Source organism: Myotis daubentonii, chromosome 6 (assembly GCF_963259705.1).
Source record: "Myotis daubentonii chromosome 6, mMyoDau2.1, whole genome shotgun sequence".
Classification (NCBI taxonomy): Eukaryota; Metazoa; Chordata; class Mammalia; order Chiroptera; family Vespertilionidae; genus Myotis; species Myotis daubentonii.
The window spans coordinates 96,066,794-96,085,505 of NC_081845.1; the positions used below are offsets into that span (position 1 = coordinate 96,066,794).

The 18,712-nt window shown below is 46.9% G+C and overlaps 1 protein-coding gene across 1 annotated transcript; it reads left to right on the forward strand.

The window, feature by feature from the left end:
* The first annotated feature begins 3,338 nt into the window (after positions 1 to 3,338).
* Positions 3,339 to 14,900, forward strand: LOC132237498 (DLA class II histocompatibility antigen, DR-1 beta chain-like). Its single transcript, XM_059702046.1, has 6 exons — positions 3,339 to 3,532; positions 7,783 to 8,052; positions 10,212 to 10,493; positions 11,150 to 11,260; positions 11,704 to 11,727; positions 12,004 to 14,900. The coding sequence occupies exons 1-6, from the start codon at positions 3,433 to 3,435 to the stop codon at positions 12,015 to 12,017; spliced, it is 801 nt and encodes a 266-aa protein (XP_059558029.1). The 5' UTR covers positions 3,339 to 3,432; the 3' UTR covers positions 12,018 to 14,900.
* Positions 14,901 to 18,712: the final 3,812 nt, after the last annotated feature.

Below are 18,712 nucleotides of genomic sequence, written 5' to 3' on the forward strand. Positions count from 1 at the left end.
TTTCTGTCTGGCTGAGCTCTATTGATGTGAGTGAGTTACTAAAATCCCCCTACTATTATTTTATTACTGCAGAATTCTTCCTCTATGTCTATTAATAATTGCTTTATATATTTAGATGCTCCTATGTTGGGTATGTAGATATTTACAATTATTATATCTTCTTCTTGGATTGACTCCTTTATAATTATGAAGTGTTCTTTGTCTTTTCTTAAATTTTTTTTTGTTTTAAAGTCTCTTTAGTCTTATATGAATATTGATAGCCCAGCTTTCTTTTCATTTCTATTTGCATGGACTGTCTTTTCGTCCCTTCACTTTCGATCTGTATGTCTTGTTTTTGTTTTTGAAGTGAGTCTCTTGTAAGTAGCATATACGTGGGTCATGTTTTTAAGTCCATTGACTGTATATATTTTTATTAGAGAATTTCATCTATTTATATTTAAAATAATTATTGATAAGTATGCACTTATTATCACTTTGTTAATTGGCTTTTGCTTGCTTTAATAGTTCTCTGTTCCTTTCTTTTTCTCTGACCTCTTCCCTTGTGATTTGCTGCTTTTCTTTGCAGTTTTTGTTTGGCTTTTTTTGTTTGACTAGGTTAACTGAATAGATTTTTTTAGGACATTTTAAGCCTCCTTATTCTTTGTATATGTTTTATGGGCTTTTGGTTTATGGTTACCATGAAATTTATGTATATCATTTATGTATAGCAGTCTAATTTTAACTTTTAGGTATTTAAGTTCAAATATATTCTACAAGGACTACATTTTTACTTCCCCTTCCATACTTTGTTATTGATGCTATGTTTTAAATTGTTTTTGTGTTGCGTGTGAGTTGAATTTCATACTGTTTTCTTTTGACCTTCATACTAGCTTTTTAAATTTCTGATTAACTGTATTTATTAAATATTTGGCTTTACTTGTGACATATTTTCATTCTTCATTTCTGATTATGGCCTTTCCTTTTCTGCGTAAAAAACACTCTTTAACACTTTTTGTAAAACTGTTTTAATGGTGATGAACTCCTTTAGCTTTTGCTTGTCTGGGAAACGCTATCTCTCCTTCGATCTAAATAATCACCTTGTGGGTAAGTTATTCTGGGCTGTAGGTTCCTTTCTTGTGGCACTTTAAGGATGCCCTGCACTCGCTTCTCTCTGTAAAATTGATGTAGAGAAATCAGCTGATAGCTTCATGGAGTTTCTTTTGTATATAAATCATTGTTTTCCTCTTGCTCCTCAGAGAATTCCTCAGGCCCTGGAGAGCTCCCATGGCTCCCCAGCCTTCTCTGTATGGCTCTCTCTTGTTTGTTGAATGGAAGGTGGTTTGCAAAGAAGTGACCTCTGTGTAGGCTTTAGGTGCCAAGCAGCTTTGGGCAGCCAGGAGGAGCTGAGCAGGCATTCTCAGTGCTGGGGGCATGGCGACTGGGCTGGAGCAGCTCCTATCAGAGAGGCAGGATGTCTGGGAATGCACCCAGGTGACTCTGCAGGTGGTGCACCCAAATAAAGTCCTTCCTGCCTTATCAAAGCATAGGGGGCCGGAAAGCATGGTGCTCATCAGCTCCTTTGGCCCAGAGAGTGCCCAAAGCTCCAGGTGGGTGGAGGGGTTGGTGGGACGGGGTGAGGTTGCTTCTGCAGCTTTCCAGCCTTCTCAGTTCAGTCCCTGTCTCTGGTTTGTTGTTCAGAGCTGTTCATTCCGCTCTGTTGTCTTGCTGGAATAATTGCTCCCTCCCCCCAGCCCCTCTCTCTTTCTCTATATATTTGAGTAGCTCATGAGAGGAGGTGAGTTCAGCATCCTGCTACTTAACTACCACCTTGGACCTCCCTCCATAGCAATTTGATATTTGTATATATTGTGAAAGGACCACTACATCTGGTTAATATCTATACCACATGTAGTTACAAATTTTTTTTCCTGTGATGAAAACTTTTTAAGATCTACCCTCTTAGCTGTGCATTACATCCTGATGACTTGTTTATTCCTTAGCTGAAAGTTTGTTCCTTTTGACCACCTTCCTCCATTTTACAACCTCCCCCCCTCCCCCGCCATGCTGCAGTGAAATGCAGTCATTTCACTGCAGCATGGTCAGTATCCTGTCACTAGACACGGGGAGGACTGCGTGTCAGAACTGGGCATGAGAATTAATGTGGGACTTCAATGGACAGCTCTCCTTTCAAGTCCACTGAGGATCTGAGAGGTACACGTATGTTAGTATAACGTGTACTGATTATCTAACATAGAACTAGATGCTCTAAATCACATGATCACATCAAAGGATATACTTCCTAGTTTCCCATCGAGTTCCATTTCCTGAGCACTCTATAATAATTTCATTAGCAAAGCCTTCTTCTAAGTTTTCATAGAATAAAGCAAGAGCAGTTGACTGAATAAGAGGACATGCCCCCAAGAAAATGAGAAAATCCTAATGGGGACCAGGAGGAAAGTACTGAATGCTTTTCACATGAAACACTAGCTGTTCTAACGCAGAGCTGCTGGGCCAAAGGCTGGCTTTGAGTCCTTCTCAGTCTCCCAGTCCCTTGTGCACTTTGGTTTGGACAGTTGGCTGATCACACTGGTGGGGTAAGTACTGTCCAAAGGCACTTTCCCTACATCCCACACAGATCGCCTCCTCTGGCCCCTTTCTCCAGTGTGTTCCAGAAGTGCCCTGAGCTCAGTGACAGCACCAGGAGAGAAACCTGAAAAACCTTTCACTCAGGATAATTATTGAATAACTTTCATTTTCCTTCAGTGAGTGACATCGCCTCTGTGAAGAGTCACCAATTATACTGTCCAATCAGCAGCTACTAGCCTGTCATGTCATCAGTTACTAGGGGAAGCTGCTCCATGAGGTGTCCACAGAATCAAAGTCTTTCCCAGTATTGAAACACCTCAAAGATCACAGTGGCTTTACTGTGAGAGGCTAAGTCATTTTCCCAAATCTGAAGCACTAAGTTATGGTGCAAAAGGACAAAACTGAAGGCCTCTTAAGTTGCAATCACCTCCCTCACCCTCAGCTCCCAGCACACACACTCAATCCTTTTGTCTAAAGGGCTCTGTCTGGAGTGAGAGAGGAATGCTCCTGAAAGGCTCCAACTTGTGTCCTAATCACTGACCAGCGCAGAGCTGGCTCACAATAGGGCCCAACACAGTGTTTCTGATAGGATGGGATCAAGCCTTTAAAGCACTAAATTAAAACAGTTTCTTAATGCAGGAAATTCTAAGTTTTAAAAGAGCACCTTCATACTGAATCTCTGACCAGCAACTGATGATGCTGTTCATCGCTGATGCTGATTGGTTCTCAGTACTGAGATGATCCAATCAAAGAACAAAGAAGTGAGTTCCTCAGTTGGTATTATTTGGGATGAGGGTGGAGAAGGGTCACAGTCCTCACTGAGTGAGACCTGCCTGCTCCCTGCCCCTGTCCTCTCTGAGCTCCAGCATGGTGTGTCTGCGGTTCCCCAAAGGCTCCTGGATGGCCGCTCTGACGGTGATGCTGATGGCACTGAGCCCTCCCCTGGCTCAGGCCAGGGACACACCACGTAAGTGCACCTTGGGGGTGAGTTGTTGTGGGGGAGGAAGAAAGGGAATTAGCTTTGTCACCGTGTCCAGGCCATGTCCCTTAGAAAATGGTGGCATTTTCTTCAGTGGCCACCTGCCTTTATCACATGGATCCCGATTCTTTCCACCACAAAAGGGGCTGGTGCTCGCCACTATGAGATGTGCAAGGGGCTTGTATCTCAGCTGTTTCTTCTCACCTCGCCTCCAGTAAACCTCCCCAGCCTGTGTCCCCTTCCATTGGGGTCCTGAGAGGATTGAGAAATAATGATCTCAGACTGATTCCCACCCAGTGCTCCATTTATTGTATTGAGTTATCCCCGAAATGAACGTTTCTCTGGCATTTTATGGGGAGTCAAATGAATTAGAGGGTCTCTCTTTGAGGACCCTGTGTTATGGCCTCAGCAGAATCTGTGATGTTGGCGCCTCTCCCTACTATGTGAGATGTATCCAGGGGCCTCACCACCATCTCCTTTCCTTTCCCTCTAAACCCCAATGTTTTTAAGGCCTGTGCCCCTGAAATGGAGGTTCTCTGACAGAAGTGGGGTTAGTGCTCTCTCTTCCTCCTGTGGAAAGCCCCCTGGAGCTGAAGCAGAGATTCTTAGTACTTCGAAGGACCCTACAGAGAGGGGCATCTATGGGGTGGTCTTTGATGCCTTAAAGAACTTAAGGCAGCCCTACCTGGTTTGGCTCAGTGGATAGAGAGTCGGCCTGTAGATTGAAGGGTCCCAAGCTTGATTCCGGTCAAGGGCATGTACCTTGGTTGCGGGCACATCACCAGTAGGGGGTGTGCAGGAGGCAGCCGATCGATGTTTCTCTCTCATCGATGTTACTAACTCTCTATCTCTCTCCCTTCCTCTCTGTAAAAAATCAATAAAATATATTTTTTTAAAAAAGAACTTAAGGCAGTTGTTCTCAACCTTCTGGCCCTTTAAGGCAGTTCCTCATGTTGTGACCCCCAACCATAAAATTATTTTTGTTGCTACTTCATAACCTTAATTTTGCTACTGTTATGAATCATAATGTAAATATCTGATATGCAGGATGGTCTTAGGCGACCCCTGGGAAAGGGTCGTTCGACCGCCAAAGGGGTCGCGACCCATAGGTTGAGAACCGTTGAGTCTTAAGGCATCTTCTGAATGCCTGGCCATGTTAGTGCTCATTAAGGATCTATGTTGAACCTTTCCGTACTGCTCTCTGCACCCTGTCCTCTCTGTTCTCCAGCATGGTGTGTCAGTTTCTCCTACACCTTCCCTTCTCTAGCCTGAGCTCAAAGGTAGGGACTCAACTAGTAGAGATAAATTATATGAAATTCTGTGCTTTTAGTTAAAAATAGTCAAATGTTAGCAATTTCATGGTTTCAAATTATATACATTGAGCGGGAGTAGAGAGAGAGTGTGAAGGTTGCTTACATCCCATGGGGCTAAAGGTCAATAATCCATGGAAGCTAATTCAGAGAGTTTAAGTAACTTACCCAGAGTCACATAGTTAGTTGTAGAGCCAGGTGACATAGTCTTGATCTCAGTATCAAGAAAGTCCCTCTCTTCTATGTCAGCATAGTCCTTTCATATTAGGTGCATGTATATCCCCTTATATACAGAGACCAATGTTTCTGTCCTTGTGATCAAAATGACATTTAGTGATAAAGTTAATGAAAGACAATTGCCAAATGGTGATGAAGGTACTATTTGATCTAGGAAGTTAAAGAGTAGAAAGATCTTATGAGCTTGCATTCCTAGGAGTTATAAGAATTAAAATATCAATGTACTTATTGAGTGCTTATATGATCAGCACCAGAAAGAATCACTATTCAGTTCCACACTTAACAATATCCTGTGAGGAATACAGTATCATTAAATCTATTTTAGAAATAAAATAAAAAAGGCCCATGGGTGTTTCAATCTGACCCAGTGGGAGCTCATGTTCTAATTTAGGTTCCTCATTCTAGAGCCTGGGCTTCCACCCCCACTGTGAACAGGGCCTTGGCTGGGTCTGACTTGCTGCTGAGATTTCTGATGTTCCCATGGGCCAGCGTGTGTCTCAGGGTTGGGGGCAGCAGGTGCAAGGGCTGCCAGTTCTGATATACAGGAGGAATTTACATCCATTTTGCATTTACACCTTGAAAAGTTCCGTATGGGCTCACACTATGCTGTGAGCAGGTGAGGAACACTAAGAAGTTTAAGTGCATGCCTCAGCCTCAGATTCCATCAGCGGGTGGGCTTGTGTTGCCAAAGGAAATACAGGATCCCGACTTAAGCTGAATTTCAGAGAAACAACAATTATTTATCTGAAATCCACATGTGCTGGGAATTGTGTATTTTTATTTGCTTTATCTGGCGGCCTTTCAGTTGGGCCCATGAGCCTGGCCTGATAGTGCTGACCACACAGGCTACAGTGAACAGCAACTCACACATGTTTATTTTCAACCTTCTCATGTGTCAGGAAGGTGCTGGAGAATCTGTGAAAAGTTACATAGACCGAGTCTGACCAGAGCGCCCTCCCCTCTGCCATCACTTCTACGTGAAGGTCTCCATGTAAAGTCTTGGACCTGCTCCTGTTTGTAATCTGTCTATGTGGTCATCTCAGCTGCTCCCCTTCTGAGGGACCTGCCTATAGAAATGAGAGTCCACATCCGGCCAAGGCTGGTACCCTGATGCCTCCTGGTGTTACTGGGAGCAGGAGGCGGTTAGAAAGTGAATTAGTTGGGACTTTGAACAGGAATCAAATGGCCATGGCTGTAGCTGCTCCTGTAGACAAGCAGTGGGCCAGTGGCCGGGAGATGAAGAAAGATGACGTGGAGGATAAATGATGACCTGGTGACTGGGTGGCAAGGCAAAGAAACAGGTAGATCTTGGTCCTGAACAAGTTTATTTTCCTGGAAAAATAGTCTGCACTGGGACCAGATTCCTAAAGAACATAAATTTCATATAGACCAAGCCTTTCCACAGACACAATATTGGCTAATTTTAAAAAATAGATTTTATTGATTCCTTACAGAGAGGAAGGGAGAGGGATAGAGAGCTAGAAACATCGATGAGAGAGAAACATCGATCAGCTGCCTCCTGCACACCCCCTACTGGGGATGTGCCCGCAACCAAGGTACATGCCCTTGGCCAGAATCGAACCCGGGGCCCTTCAGTCTGCAGGCTGACACTCCACCCACTGAGCCAAACTGGCTAGGGCTTGGCTAAATTTTTATTGTCACTCTCAGCTGCTGCATAATTAACAGTGGCTTTTCACCCCAGAGATCTCAGACGGTTCACCACCCCTTCCCCTTCCCAGCCCTGGGATGTCTGTAATATGTAAAGCCATGTCTGGCTGTCACACGGGGGTTTCTCTGACAACTGGTGGGGATGACCTTTGCAGCCCACTGTGTACACAACACCCACCCCAACCTCACAGAATCATCTGGTCCAAATGTCAATAATGTTGAGGGTGAGAATACTGCTGGACACCGGCTGTTTCTGAAAAGTCTAGACTCACACTTTATACACACGCACTTTCCAATGCAGCTCTTCACGGTTTATTAAGAAAAAACTAGAGTTACACAAAGTCAGCACTTTCTTGTTGAATCCATTCAATCACTTGAATTTTCAAACCTTCCTTTTTATTTTTGCCTTCTGCGATGTTTGTCAAAACGTCATGAGTTCTCGTCATCATATCTCTCTTGACCTTCCAGGTCTCTCCTTTATGAGTCATGCAGCGTGGTGAACCCACAAGTAATTTCAGTAACTTGGACCCTGTGGTCCCTGCTCCTGGCGCCCCTTTCCTGCCATCTCCCTCCTGTGTGGATGGGCCTGTGGATGGGCTGTGATGGGCACTTTGGTGAATTCTAAGCTGCAGAGTAGAGGGCGATGCCCGGTTACCTGCCTGGGTCCCGGGGCCGCTGGGGCCTGGCACGAGGTCCCTGCCCAGGGGGTGACAGGAGGAGGCGGGTGTGGGGAAGGGAGAGGCCGGGGGTGAGGGGGGGGGGTGCCTAGGAGGAGGCGGTGATGGCACAAGTCCTCCCCAGCCTGGAGCCCGGAGCCCGGAGCCCGCGGGGCAGCCCAGTGGGTGCCCAGAGGCTGAGGGTCCCAGGGGTCTCCCTGCCCTGCGGCCTCCCAGCCCCAGAGGAGGGGCCCCGGGCGCTGGCAGTGGGGGTGCCGGGTCCTGTGTCCCTCCGCCTGGGAGCCCCGCACTGGGCGGCGTCGCCATCTTGTCTCACCCGCGTGACGGGTCCTTCCTGTCCCCGCAGCGCATTTCCTGGAGCAGGCCAAGTCTGAGTGTTATTTCTCCAACGGGACGGAGCGGGTGCGGTTCCTGGAGAGACACATCCACAACGGGCAGGAGGACGTGCGCTTCGACAGCGACGTGGGGGAGTTCCGCGCGGTGACCGAGCTGGGGCGGCCGGACGCCGAGTACTGGAACAGCCAGAAGGACATCCTGGAACAGAGGCGGGCCCAGGTGGACGCATACTGCAGACACAACTACGGGGTGTTGGATGGATTCCTGGTGCAGCGGAAAAGTGAGTGAAGAGGGTGGAAGGGGTGGAGTGATGGGGGGAAGGGGCGCACACAGGGCTGTGAGGAGCACCCTGAGGGGCCTGAGGGCGGCTGTGGGACCCTGAGGTCCTGTCCTGTGTAGGGCGTTTCAGGGGTGCCCAGTCCTGTCCAGTGGGGGGAGGGTTTGGGGAGCAGCGGGGAGGGAGGGGGGGAGGTGGGAGGAGGGAGTCGGTCTGTCTTGGCCAAACCACCCCCCCACCCTGAGCCCCGGAATAGGGGTGCTGGGTGCACAGGCCTGTCCCTGGGCGGAGGGTCAGGCTGGGTGTGAGGGGCGGGGCCTCCAGGCACCTCTGGGCTCTCTGAGCTCCTTTCAGGTCTCAGTGTCTTGTTCCTTCCTCAGTGCCCCTGTGTTTACAGAGGGGGTGATGGGAGCCAGGGTCTGATTGTAATTGTGTTACTTAACACACTGATGTCACATCTACACAGGCTGACAGCATTTAAGTCGTTACATGTTAACTGTTTAGAGTTGAGACAATTTACCTCACATTCTATTTTGTTAAATCTTTTTTCAATTTTGCCAAATACTCAATTGAAAATTGGTTTTTTACTTTAAAACTATCCTTCTTTGATTTCTCAGGTTCTTGAACAGTTTTCACGTACGTGTTGGCTAATGACTGTTCCTGCGCTAGGAATGGCCTATTGTCCGTCATCCCTGGGGTCCGGGCCTTTTTCTCAGTGATTTTCCGGGTTCTCTAGGCAGCAAGAGGGACACTTTGCTAACATGGATTCAGCATTTTCTCCAGCTCCTGGCTTGTGTTTTGATTCTGTTTTATTATTTTCCATGTTAGGAATGTAAACATCTTTAATGTAATGTAATGCACTGAAAAGTTGTTAGCAATAATATTTTTAAAAATATATTTTTTATTGATTTCAGAGAGGAAGAAAGAGGGAGAGAGAGATGGAAACATCAATGATGAGAGAGAACCACTGATCGACTGCCTCCTGCACAACCCACACTGGGGATCGAGCTGAAACCAGGGCATGTGCCCTGACTGGAATTTGAATCATGACCTCCTGGTTCATAGGGCAACACTCAACCATTGAGCCACACAGGCCAGGCTGCTAGCAATGATTTACCATCAATCTTATATCTACAGTACTCTTTTAGGGTAAAATAAAAATGTTTTCCCCAGGTTCTTCCTCCCTTTCCTCCCTCTCCTCCAACTTCTCCCCCTCCTCCTCCTCTTCTTCCTCCTCCTCTTCCTCTCCTTCTCCTCCTCCACTTCCTCCTCCTCTAAATCTGTATTTATTGAGCCTGGCCTCAGGCAGGAAGCACACATGTTAATGAGTCCCAGCCTCTGCCCTGAACTCAAATGTCAGCTTGAAAAGAGACAATTATAAAATGACAGGAATCCCAATAACAGGCCGTGTTCTTTTGAGAAGGAGCGGGTTGCTCAGTGAGTGTCACTGTCAGTGTTATATTGAGTGCTGCCCTGCTCCTCCCTCTCCCTCAGGACTCAGCCCCTGGAACTAGGGAATCACCCATCTTTCCTGCTTCCAGGGGAACCACCTCTGTGCTCTCAGGTGTGATCACATTCCCAGGACTTCAAACCCTGAGTCGCCATCTTCCCAAGCTGCTTCCTAGTTTCTCCCACTGCTTTCCTTATGTTCTCTCTCCATACGTGATAAACAGCTGACATAGAGTGACGACTGCGTTCCAGCTGCTGTTGTACATGTTTTAGGCCCATTGAGCCTCATATGTCCTTAAGCGGTGAGTTAGTATTATCACCCCCTTTGCAGGTGAGGAGCTGAGCAGAGAGGATCTCCCAGGATCACCCAGTAAGAGGCACAGCCTGGATGTGACCAGGCAGCCCTGCTCCAGAAATCACACTGGAAATCACACATTCTGTGCCTCGCAAAGATTTGTAAACACTTCATTCAACAATGATGAACTGTTTACAGATAGGAAAAATCCCCCAAATTTCCTCAACGTCTCTCAAATCCAGTGGCCTGGGCTGTAGGCAGAGATTCAGGGCCCATGGCACTACCTCCTGTGGGGCCACAGGGTGGTAGGAGGGGGGCCCTCCGGGCCTGGAGCCTGGGACTGGAGATGAGGCCCAAAGGGAGCCACCCAGGGGTCTGCCTGTCCTGCTCACGTCTCCCTCCGCCTTCTCTGTCCCAGCTGAGCCCACAGTGACCGTGTATCCTGCAAAGACCCAGCGCCTGCAGCACCACAACCTCCTGGTCTGCTCCGTGAACGGCTTCTATCCGGGCAGCATTGAGGTCCGCTGGCTGCGCAACGGCCAGGAAGAGGAGGCCGGGGTGGTGTCCACGGGCCTGATCCGGAACGGGGACTGGACCTTCCAGATCCTGGTGATGCTGGAGACAGTTCCCCGGAGCGGGGAGGTCTACACCTGCCAAGTGCGGCACCCCAGCAGCACCAGCCCTGTCACCGTGGAATGGAGTGAGACGACTTCTGACCTCACATGCCTCCCCCTCCCCCACAGGGGCCTTTGCTTGTCCCTGAGGGTCAGGGTCCCCTCTCTCCACACCCCATTTTCCTTTGCTCGTGTCTCTCCTTCAGCATAGGCCTCAGGGGAGCCCTGTGATCGCTTCTGTGAACACCCATAGCCCTGGGAGGCCGCCCTGCCTGCCCTGCTTTGAATTTCCCACACTCTCCCCGTCATGGTGCCCCTTGGCCCTGGGCACCATCCCCTGTGGGCTGGGCGGGTGCTTGTGCCTGCGCTGAGCTGCCCACTGTGATCTGGGAAGAGGCGCGTCCTCCACAGCGTGGGGACCTTCCTGCCGCGGGAGAACCCCGTCTGCTGTGCCGTCTGCGGCTCTGTCACCCGGGCCAAGTCCTGGAGGTCACCAGCCCCCCCAGGCTCCGCAGCCTCAGAGGCCGAAGCAGTGGCCTTGGGTGGGGAGTGAGGGGACCTGAGGCCAGTGCCTGGGCCTTGTACCTGCTCAGTGTGACCTCAGTCTCTTTCCTGGAAATGGCTATTGTTCTGCTTCTTCTTGGGCAGCCCCCCCCACCCCGCCCCAAGCTCTCAATCCCAGGGTCTCCATGAGAGAAGTTAATTTGGGCCAAAACACACTGAAACCAGCTTCTTCTCTCAGGGGCCCAGTCTGGATCCTCACAGAGCAAGCTGCTGAGTGGAGCCGGGGGCTTCGTGCTGGGGCTGCTCTTCCTCGGGGCGGGGCTGCTCATCTACTTCAGGGCTCAGAAAGGTGAGGAGCCTGCTGACAGCTGAGGCCCCGAAATGGTGGGGAGAACTGGGGCTTTGCTGGGTGCGCTCTGGGTATGGCAACACCATAGAGGCCTCTCTTTCTCTGTCGGTCTCACATTCCCTGGAAATGCAGAAATAACCAGCTCCCGGTTACTTAGGGTGGAGACATGAGGAGTCATGGCTGTGGGGGTAGAGAGGGGTTAACACACACGGGGATTTCGGTGCAGATCCTGGGGTACATGGAGGAGCAGGCCCTGCGGTCACTGATGACACTGGATGTGACGGCTTCGGGGCCACTGCTCTCAGCTTCTGCTCTCGTCTCTGCTCTGGTGTCAGCGGGTGGGGGTGCTGCTGGAGAAGCTCAGGTGGCCTGGGCGGGGACCCTGTGTTTGGGGTCACACTTACCTTCTTACCTTTTAAGTGGCATCTTCCTTCTCCCCCCAGGACACTCTGGACTTCAGCCCACAGGTAACGCTCTCTAATCCTGTCTCAGGGACGCATTCGGTTTCCCTAGAACAGAAGGTGCAGGGAAGGAGCCAGGGGACAGATAGCGGGGAGCCTGGGTGTGGCTCTGGCCGCTTACACTGCAGGGTCTCCTCCCGCCTGGTGAGAGGCAGCTCTAAAGCAGCTGTGGCTCCTGTGGCCTCAGAGCTTTTCTTCTCACTTGGGAGCCCCAGCAGGAGGCCTGGGAGGGCAGCGCCCCTGCTGGCGGGGCCTGGGAACAGCACTGCCCTCTGTCTGCAGGACTCCTGAGCTGAGGTGGCCATGGCGACAGGGGCAGGAGAGAACCTTCTGTCCAGCCTCTTCGCAGCCTGAAGAGGTTTCCTGCTGGGCTCTCACTCCACAAGGAGAGCCGCCTCGGGCTCTGGCTGGGTCCTGGCTCCTGACCCGCAGCAGCTCCTCCCTGCTGGTTCCTCCCGCCCTGGACCTGGAAGACCCAGTGCTGACTGCAGAACCTGAGCTCCATCCCTCCCTGTCCCTGTGTGTTCAACCCTCGCTGTCTGCTGTGCACCTCAGCTCACCTCTACCCACATTTCTTCATAAAATGTTCCTCAATTAAATATGGAGTGAAATCATCGGCCTCACATGGATTCAAAGGCAGGAAGTAGGAAGAAAAGAGAGAAAATCTCAACACAACACAACAATAATTTTCACTTATTTTCCTGAATCTGGTCACGTGGGCATCTGGAAGGTTTCCTTGTTCCCGTCCTGCTTTTCATGAGTTTTCCCTCCTGTAATCGGCCTGGTTCCTGAGCCAGGAGAGAGCCTGCAATAGACCCATTCACAGTGGCCTCCTACATCTGTGTTTCTCAAAAACAATCACACAAGTTTCTTTCCCCGGGGATACAGAGAGGGGACAGCAAGTATAAGAAATGCAGGATACTTGTAAGGATGCCATGCCTTTACAGTTTCTTAAAGAAAATAAAAACCTTTTATTGATTTCAGAGAGGAAGGGAGAGGGAGAGAGAGACAGGAGAGAGAATCATTGATTGTCTGCCTCCTGCATGACCCCTACGGGGGATCGAGCTCACAACCCTGAGCATGCGCCCTGACAGGGAATCGATCCCTGATCTGGTCCACAGGTCAATGCCAACCATTGACCCACAGCCAGCTGACCCACAGTTTCTATAATCCTGTCCTTTTCTCTGATTTTTTAAAAGAAGGTACCTAAACCCGGTGCCTCTCGAAGTCCCCTTTATGAGACTAATGGTGGCTTCCACACTTCAGTCTTTTTGTGTCTCAGATAAATGCCTGCTGTGCTGACTCTGCCTTGAGATGCACCTTCCCCATGAGCAGGTCCCGGAGGCCATCAGGACCGAGCTGCCACTCCAGTGGGAAAGGTGTGCTTCTGAGGCCTCCAGCTTGTGTGGCAAACTCACTGTCTGTCACAGGAAACCCTGTGTGGACCTGATCTGAGCACCAACCAGGGCCCCTGCTGGGCACCAGGGGAGCATGTGGCTCCCTGATGTGCCTCCAGCGTGCGATCCTCTGCCCTGGAGGGAACGTGAGAGACTCCTGTGGGGTGGCCTCCCAAAGCCTGTGAGCACGGAGCAGCAGAGTTTGCACAGTACACACGTATGTCTTAAATAAAATAGGGAGAATAGGAGTATAGACATATACCTATCCTCTATCTTTATATTTATAAACAGAAACAATAGAGAATTTTAAAAAGTGATTGCCTATGGGACTAAATGAAGGCTGGATGGGGACAAGGATAAAAGACAGACTTTTTTAAAACATATTTAATTTTATCTTGAAAATCATTAAAATATCTATAACTAGAGGCTTGATGCACAAACTTTGTGCAAGAGTAGGCCTTTCTTCCCCTGGCTACTGGCACTGGCTTCCCTCTGGCACTGGGGACCCAGGCCTCCCTCCCAGCCCCAGCTTTGTCTGGAAGGTCATCCAGAAGGACATCCAGTCTAATTAGCATATTACACTTTTATTATTATTCATAGAAAGTTTAAATCAAAAGTTTTCAAAGATTACATAAAAATGTAAGCAAACTAACAATTGAAATAAACTTTGACAAAAATATACAATTAAAAATCAAAACTTTTTGATCCTCACATAAAACATTATGAAACTACTAATATAACTGTAAATCAGTAGATAGTTCTACATTCCATCAACTTAAATAATATAAAGGAGTTGGACAGGTTTCAGGGAAAGGCACCTGTTGTGGCTAGTAGATGATGATGGGTTCTGCTTGTGTGTTTCACCTGAATAGTTTCAATGTGAATCTAAAATCTAAAGAGTAATAACTGACTGAGATGTATATTTCAATTTCTCTACTGTCAGAGATAGTTATTTCATTTTCAAGCAAATTTAAAGATTATGCATATTTTAGTTACATTGTGGATTAGTTGTGTGAAACAGGTTATCATTGTGCTGGAGTTCGATAAGCTGATAGTAACATCTGCAATACATGCAGTTGAGATAAATTCTATTTAAACCCAGAGTTCAACTTTACTCTTGCTTTGCTTTCAGATGAAGTGAGTTGTCTCATTTTATTTTAGAGCTGGGGTGTGAAATTATAAGGTAGAAATGGGAGTATGTTTTGAGAAGATGCTTTCTGCTCTAGTAGAAAATCCACTCTCACTTGCTTTATTTTTCTTACACTTATTGTTGTACGTGGAAGGTAGAGCTTGGGTGGGGCATCTTCAGAGTTGGTCAGCTCCTGAGGCCAGCGGCATTGCCAGTGAACCTGGACTTGGCATCTCACCCCTCTATTGCCCGTCAGCTCCCCCAAGACGGCAGGGTACCTGAGGCAGCTTTAGGCCTCGCACTCTCTCACAACAACTTCGAAAGGTGGGAAAACAGAGAGGTTTCTCTTATGAGCTTTTATAAGGAGCAACTAAACTTTCCCAGAGTGCCCCTCCTCATGCACCTGCTTCCCACACATGAGGAGGACACTGGGATTACAGCCATAGACTCACCCTTTGTGGGCATGGGAAGAAAAGGAGCAAAATCATATTTTTTAAAAAGAGAGAAATGGTATATGAAGTAGGGAGAAATGGTTTTAGGGTACAGAAACTATAGCTCTGCACTTTCAGATTGCTTGCAGTTTAAATTATTTCCTCAGAAATGATGATAGATTCTTAATGGGCAACATCAATTCAAGGTTATGAGTTGTTTTTTTTTAATTGAGTACTAAATCTCAGCCATATATCTAATTATGGAAAACAAACATATAAACAAGCAAGAGGATTAATTTGTTTTTAGAACTTATTGTCTGATACTTAATTTAATGAGAAAAAATATATTTTCCACGCAAAGTTGTGAAAAAAAGACACATAAACAATGACTAGGTTTACAAGATGCTATAACCTGTTATACATTTATTTTGATAAGCAATTTTTGCATTGATTAATTATTAGTTAAATACACCAGTAATACAGAGGCCTGAATTAGATCCCGGAGGTTTAGCTTAGGTAGAGAGGTTCAAGTCTTTGGTAAGATGAATTCCAAACTCAGCCCTTTCAACAAAACGGATCCCTGATAAATAAAAATCAAAACATAAAAAGAAAGTAAAATAATAAAATAAGGGCAATTGCTCCCATTACCAGCATCATCATTGTTATAATTATGTTTGAGGATAAAAACTGATGGGAGTGTATAATAGTATAACTACATCAGAAAATACTGGGGCAATTCCTTAGGAAGTTAAGCACACATTTACCATATGACACAGCAACTCCTTTTCTTGAAATCTATCCAAGAGAAATGAAAGCATATGTACTCACAAATATATGTGTGCAAATAGTCATAGCAGCCTTAGTCCTAATAGCCCTAAAGTGGAAAGGATCCAAATATCTATTAGTCAGTGAATGGATGAAAAAAATGTACTATGCTATATAATAAAGGGGTAATATGCAAATAGACCGAATGGCAATGACCGGTTGCTATGACACACACTGAGTAGGCAGGCAGGCAAGTGATTAGGGGAGACCAGGCAGGCAGTCAGAGCAGTTAGGAGCGATCAGGCAAGCAGGCAGGCAGGCAAGTGGTTACAGGTGATCAGGCAGGCAGAGCGATTAGGGGCGATCAGGCATTCAGGCAGGCCAGCGGTTAGGAACCAGCAGTCCCAGATTGTGAGAGGGATGTCTGACTGTCAGTTTAGGCCCAATCCCAGGGCCTAAACCTGCAGTCAGACATCCCCCAAGGGTACTGGATTGCAAGAGTGCTCAGGCCGGACTGATGGAAGCCCTGCTCCCCCTACTTGTGCATGAATTTCACGCACCAGGCCTCTAGTATCCATGTAATGAAACACCACTTAGCAAAAAAAGGAACAACTAAAACAGATAAAGAGAAAATAATGATACTTCTACAAAATTGGTCAACTTTGAAAACATTATAATGAGACAGGCCAGGACAAGCGGATTAGGGGAAACTGAGACAAACAGCTGAACAAACTGGAAGAGCATTTTACAGCAGATGCAGAAGGTCACCTCCCTGGAGATAACCTCTAGGCCTCAGTTGTATTTCAGCTCCACACCCAGAAAAGCAGCAAAACCAGGTAGGTGACCCCAGGACCAACTGCAATGCATAAGGACCCCCTGCCCCGGCACTGACCAATCAGTGACGACCACAACCATGATGGAGCTCACCTAGAAGAAACCCTCCCCCGAGACCTCCCCTAAAATTCCTGCCTGCAAGAGAGATAAAGCCTGAAGATCAAGGACCTGCCCACTTGCTCCTTCCCAGGAGCACGTCTGAGCCTCCCCCTCCCCATCTTTCCCCCACAGGCATGCACCCCTAAACTCTAAGGGACCCCACAAGGCTTGCAACCAGAGCAGCAATGCTCGGCAACAGTTTGTCCCAGACAAATACCCTGATCCTGTCCTCATGACCCCTTTTTCTCAGACTTGTTTTTTAATTTTTTTAGTTTTTTATTAATTTCAGAGAGGAAGGGAGAGGGAGAAAGGGATAGAAACATCAATGATGAGAGAGAGAATCATTGATCAGCTGCCTCCTGCACACCTGCTACTAGGAATGGAGCCTGCAACCCAGGCATGTGCCCTGACCGGAATCGAACTGTGACTTCCTGATTCCTGGGTGAATGCTCAACCACTGAGCCACACCAGCTGGGCTCTCTGAATGCTTAGTGAGCCAAAGCCGACCAGTCTGGGCTCATTTCCCAGCCCTTTCCTGTTTCACTGTCCACAGCTTTAACAAACATCCTCTAAAATTCACCCTGACTTCTGTAGTGAGAGTTTTCCTATATGATGTCAAGAACCCACACGCTACCAGCTGGCCCTAGGCAGACCCGTTCAGGGACAGGTCCCCTTTCCAGTAACAGTACTAAGTGAAAGAAGCCACACCCAAAAGATTATGTTTTACATGAAATGATTCCATTTACATGAAATGTCTGCACAAAGCAAATTTGTAGACTCAGGAAGAGATCATTGGGAGCCTAGGGCTTGGGATGGGGGAGATTAGCTGTAAACAGGGAAGTTTGGGGGATGATATGTTCTAAAACTGGATTGTGGTGGTAGCTGCACACATCTATAAATTACTAAAATCATTGAATTTTACACATATAAAGAGTGAGGGGTTTTCTTTTTTTGGCTTATCATCCTTGAAATGTTTAAGGTTTGACCAAAATTGCTTGGATCATGTTAAAGCTCTAAAAAGTTATTTTTGAAATATAAGAATGTTTTTTCTCTTTAAAATTATTTTTATAGTCACTTATTTTTTAAGCAAAAAAGGGGAGTTTATTTATTTATTCTCTTTATTTTTTTTTAAATTATTGTTGAAAGTATTACATATCTCCCCTTCTTCTCCATTGTCCTCTCCCAGCCGGCCCTGGGCCCCAGCCCAGGCCTTCACCCCCCTATTGTCTGTGTCCATTGGTTATGCTTTTATGCATACAAGTTCTTTGGTTGATCTCTTACACACACACACACACACACACACACACGCACACACCACCCACCCTCCCCTTCCTTCCCTCTGAGGTTGGACAGTCTGTTCAATGCTTCTATGACACTGGATATATTTTTGTTCATCAGTTTATGTTGTCAATGCAATCCCCATTAAAATACCAATGGCATATTTCACAGGCCTAGAACAAACTCTCCAAAAATTTATTTGGAATAAAAAAAGACCCTGAATAGCCACAAAGTTGAAGGAATCCCAATACCAAATATCAAGCTATATTACAAAGCCACTGTTCTCAAAACTGCCTGGTACTGTCACAAGAACAGACATATAGACCAGTGGAACAGAACAGAGAACCCAGAAATCAACCCAAGCCATTATGCTCAATTAACATTTGACAAAGGAGGCAAGAGCATACAATGGAGTCAAGACAGTCTCTTCAATAAATGGTGTTGGGAAAATTGGACAGATATATGCAAGAAAATGGAACTAGACCACCAACTTACACCATACACAAAAATAAACTCAAAATGGATAAAGGACTTAAATGTACGACAGGAAACCATAAAAATTCTAGAAGAATCCAAAGGCAACAAAATCTCAGACATATGCCGAAGCAATTTCTTCACTGATACAGCTCCTAGGGCACTTGAAACTAAAGAAAAAATGAACAAATGGGACTAAATCAAAATAAAAAGCTTCTGCACAGCAAAAGAAACTATTGTTAACGTAAAAAAACCCATTGAAACCTGTAAAGAATTTTTGTGAGTTTATTTGAGCCAAACTGTCGACATATGCCAGGAAGCAGAACCTCAACGAATTGAGATAGTGCTCCGGAGAATGGCAGGGTTACATCCGTATTTATACATGAGATTCATTGGTGACAGATTTAAGGAGGTGGGATTAAGCAAATGGGGAAACCTCTGTGATAGGATAAAAAGTAAAATGATGGACACATACTTAGGTGGGTGCAGGATCAATCAACATGATAATGAAGGAATTTGTAGTATCTGTCCTGGCGCCCAGAACATTTGTTTGTGCCCCAGGGGCTCCAGAAAAAGGGAAGTTA

Bases quoted from the DNA above. Each gene is read 5' to 3' on its own strand.
- LOC132237498 (XM_059702046.1), top strand. From the start codon at position 3,433: ATGGTGTGTCTGCGGTTCCCCAAAGGCTCCTGGATGGCCGCTCTGACG. The intron at 8,053-10,211 runs GTGAGTGAAGAG...TCTCTGTCCCAG, and splicing joins ATTCCTGGTGCAGCGGAAAA to CTGAGCCCACAGTGACCGTG. The intron at 10,494-11,149 runs GTGAGACGACTT...TTCTTCTCTCAG, and splicing joins CCCTGTCACCGTGGAATGGA to GGGCCCAGTCTGGATCCTCA.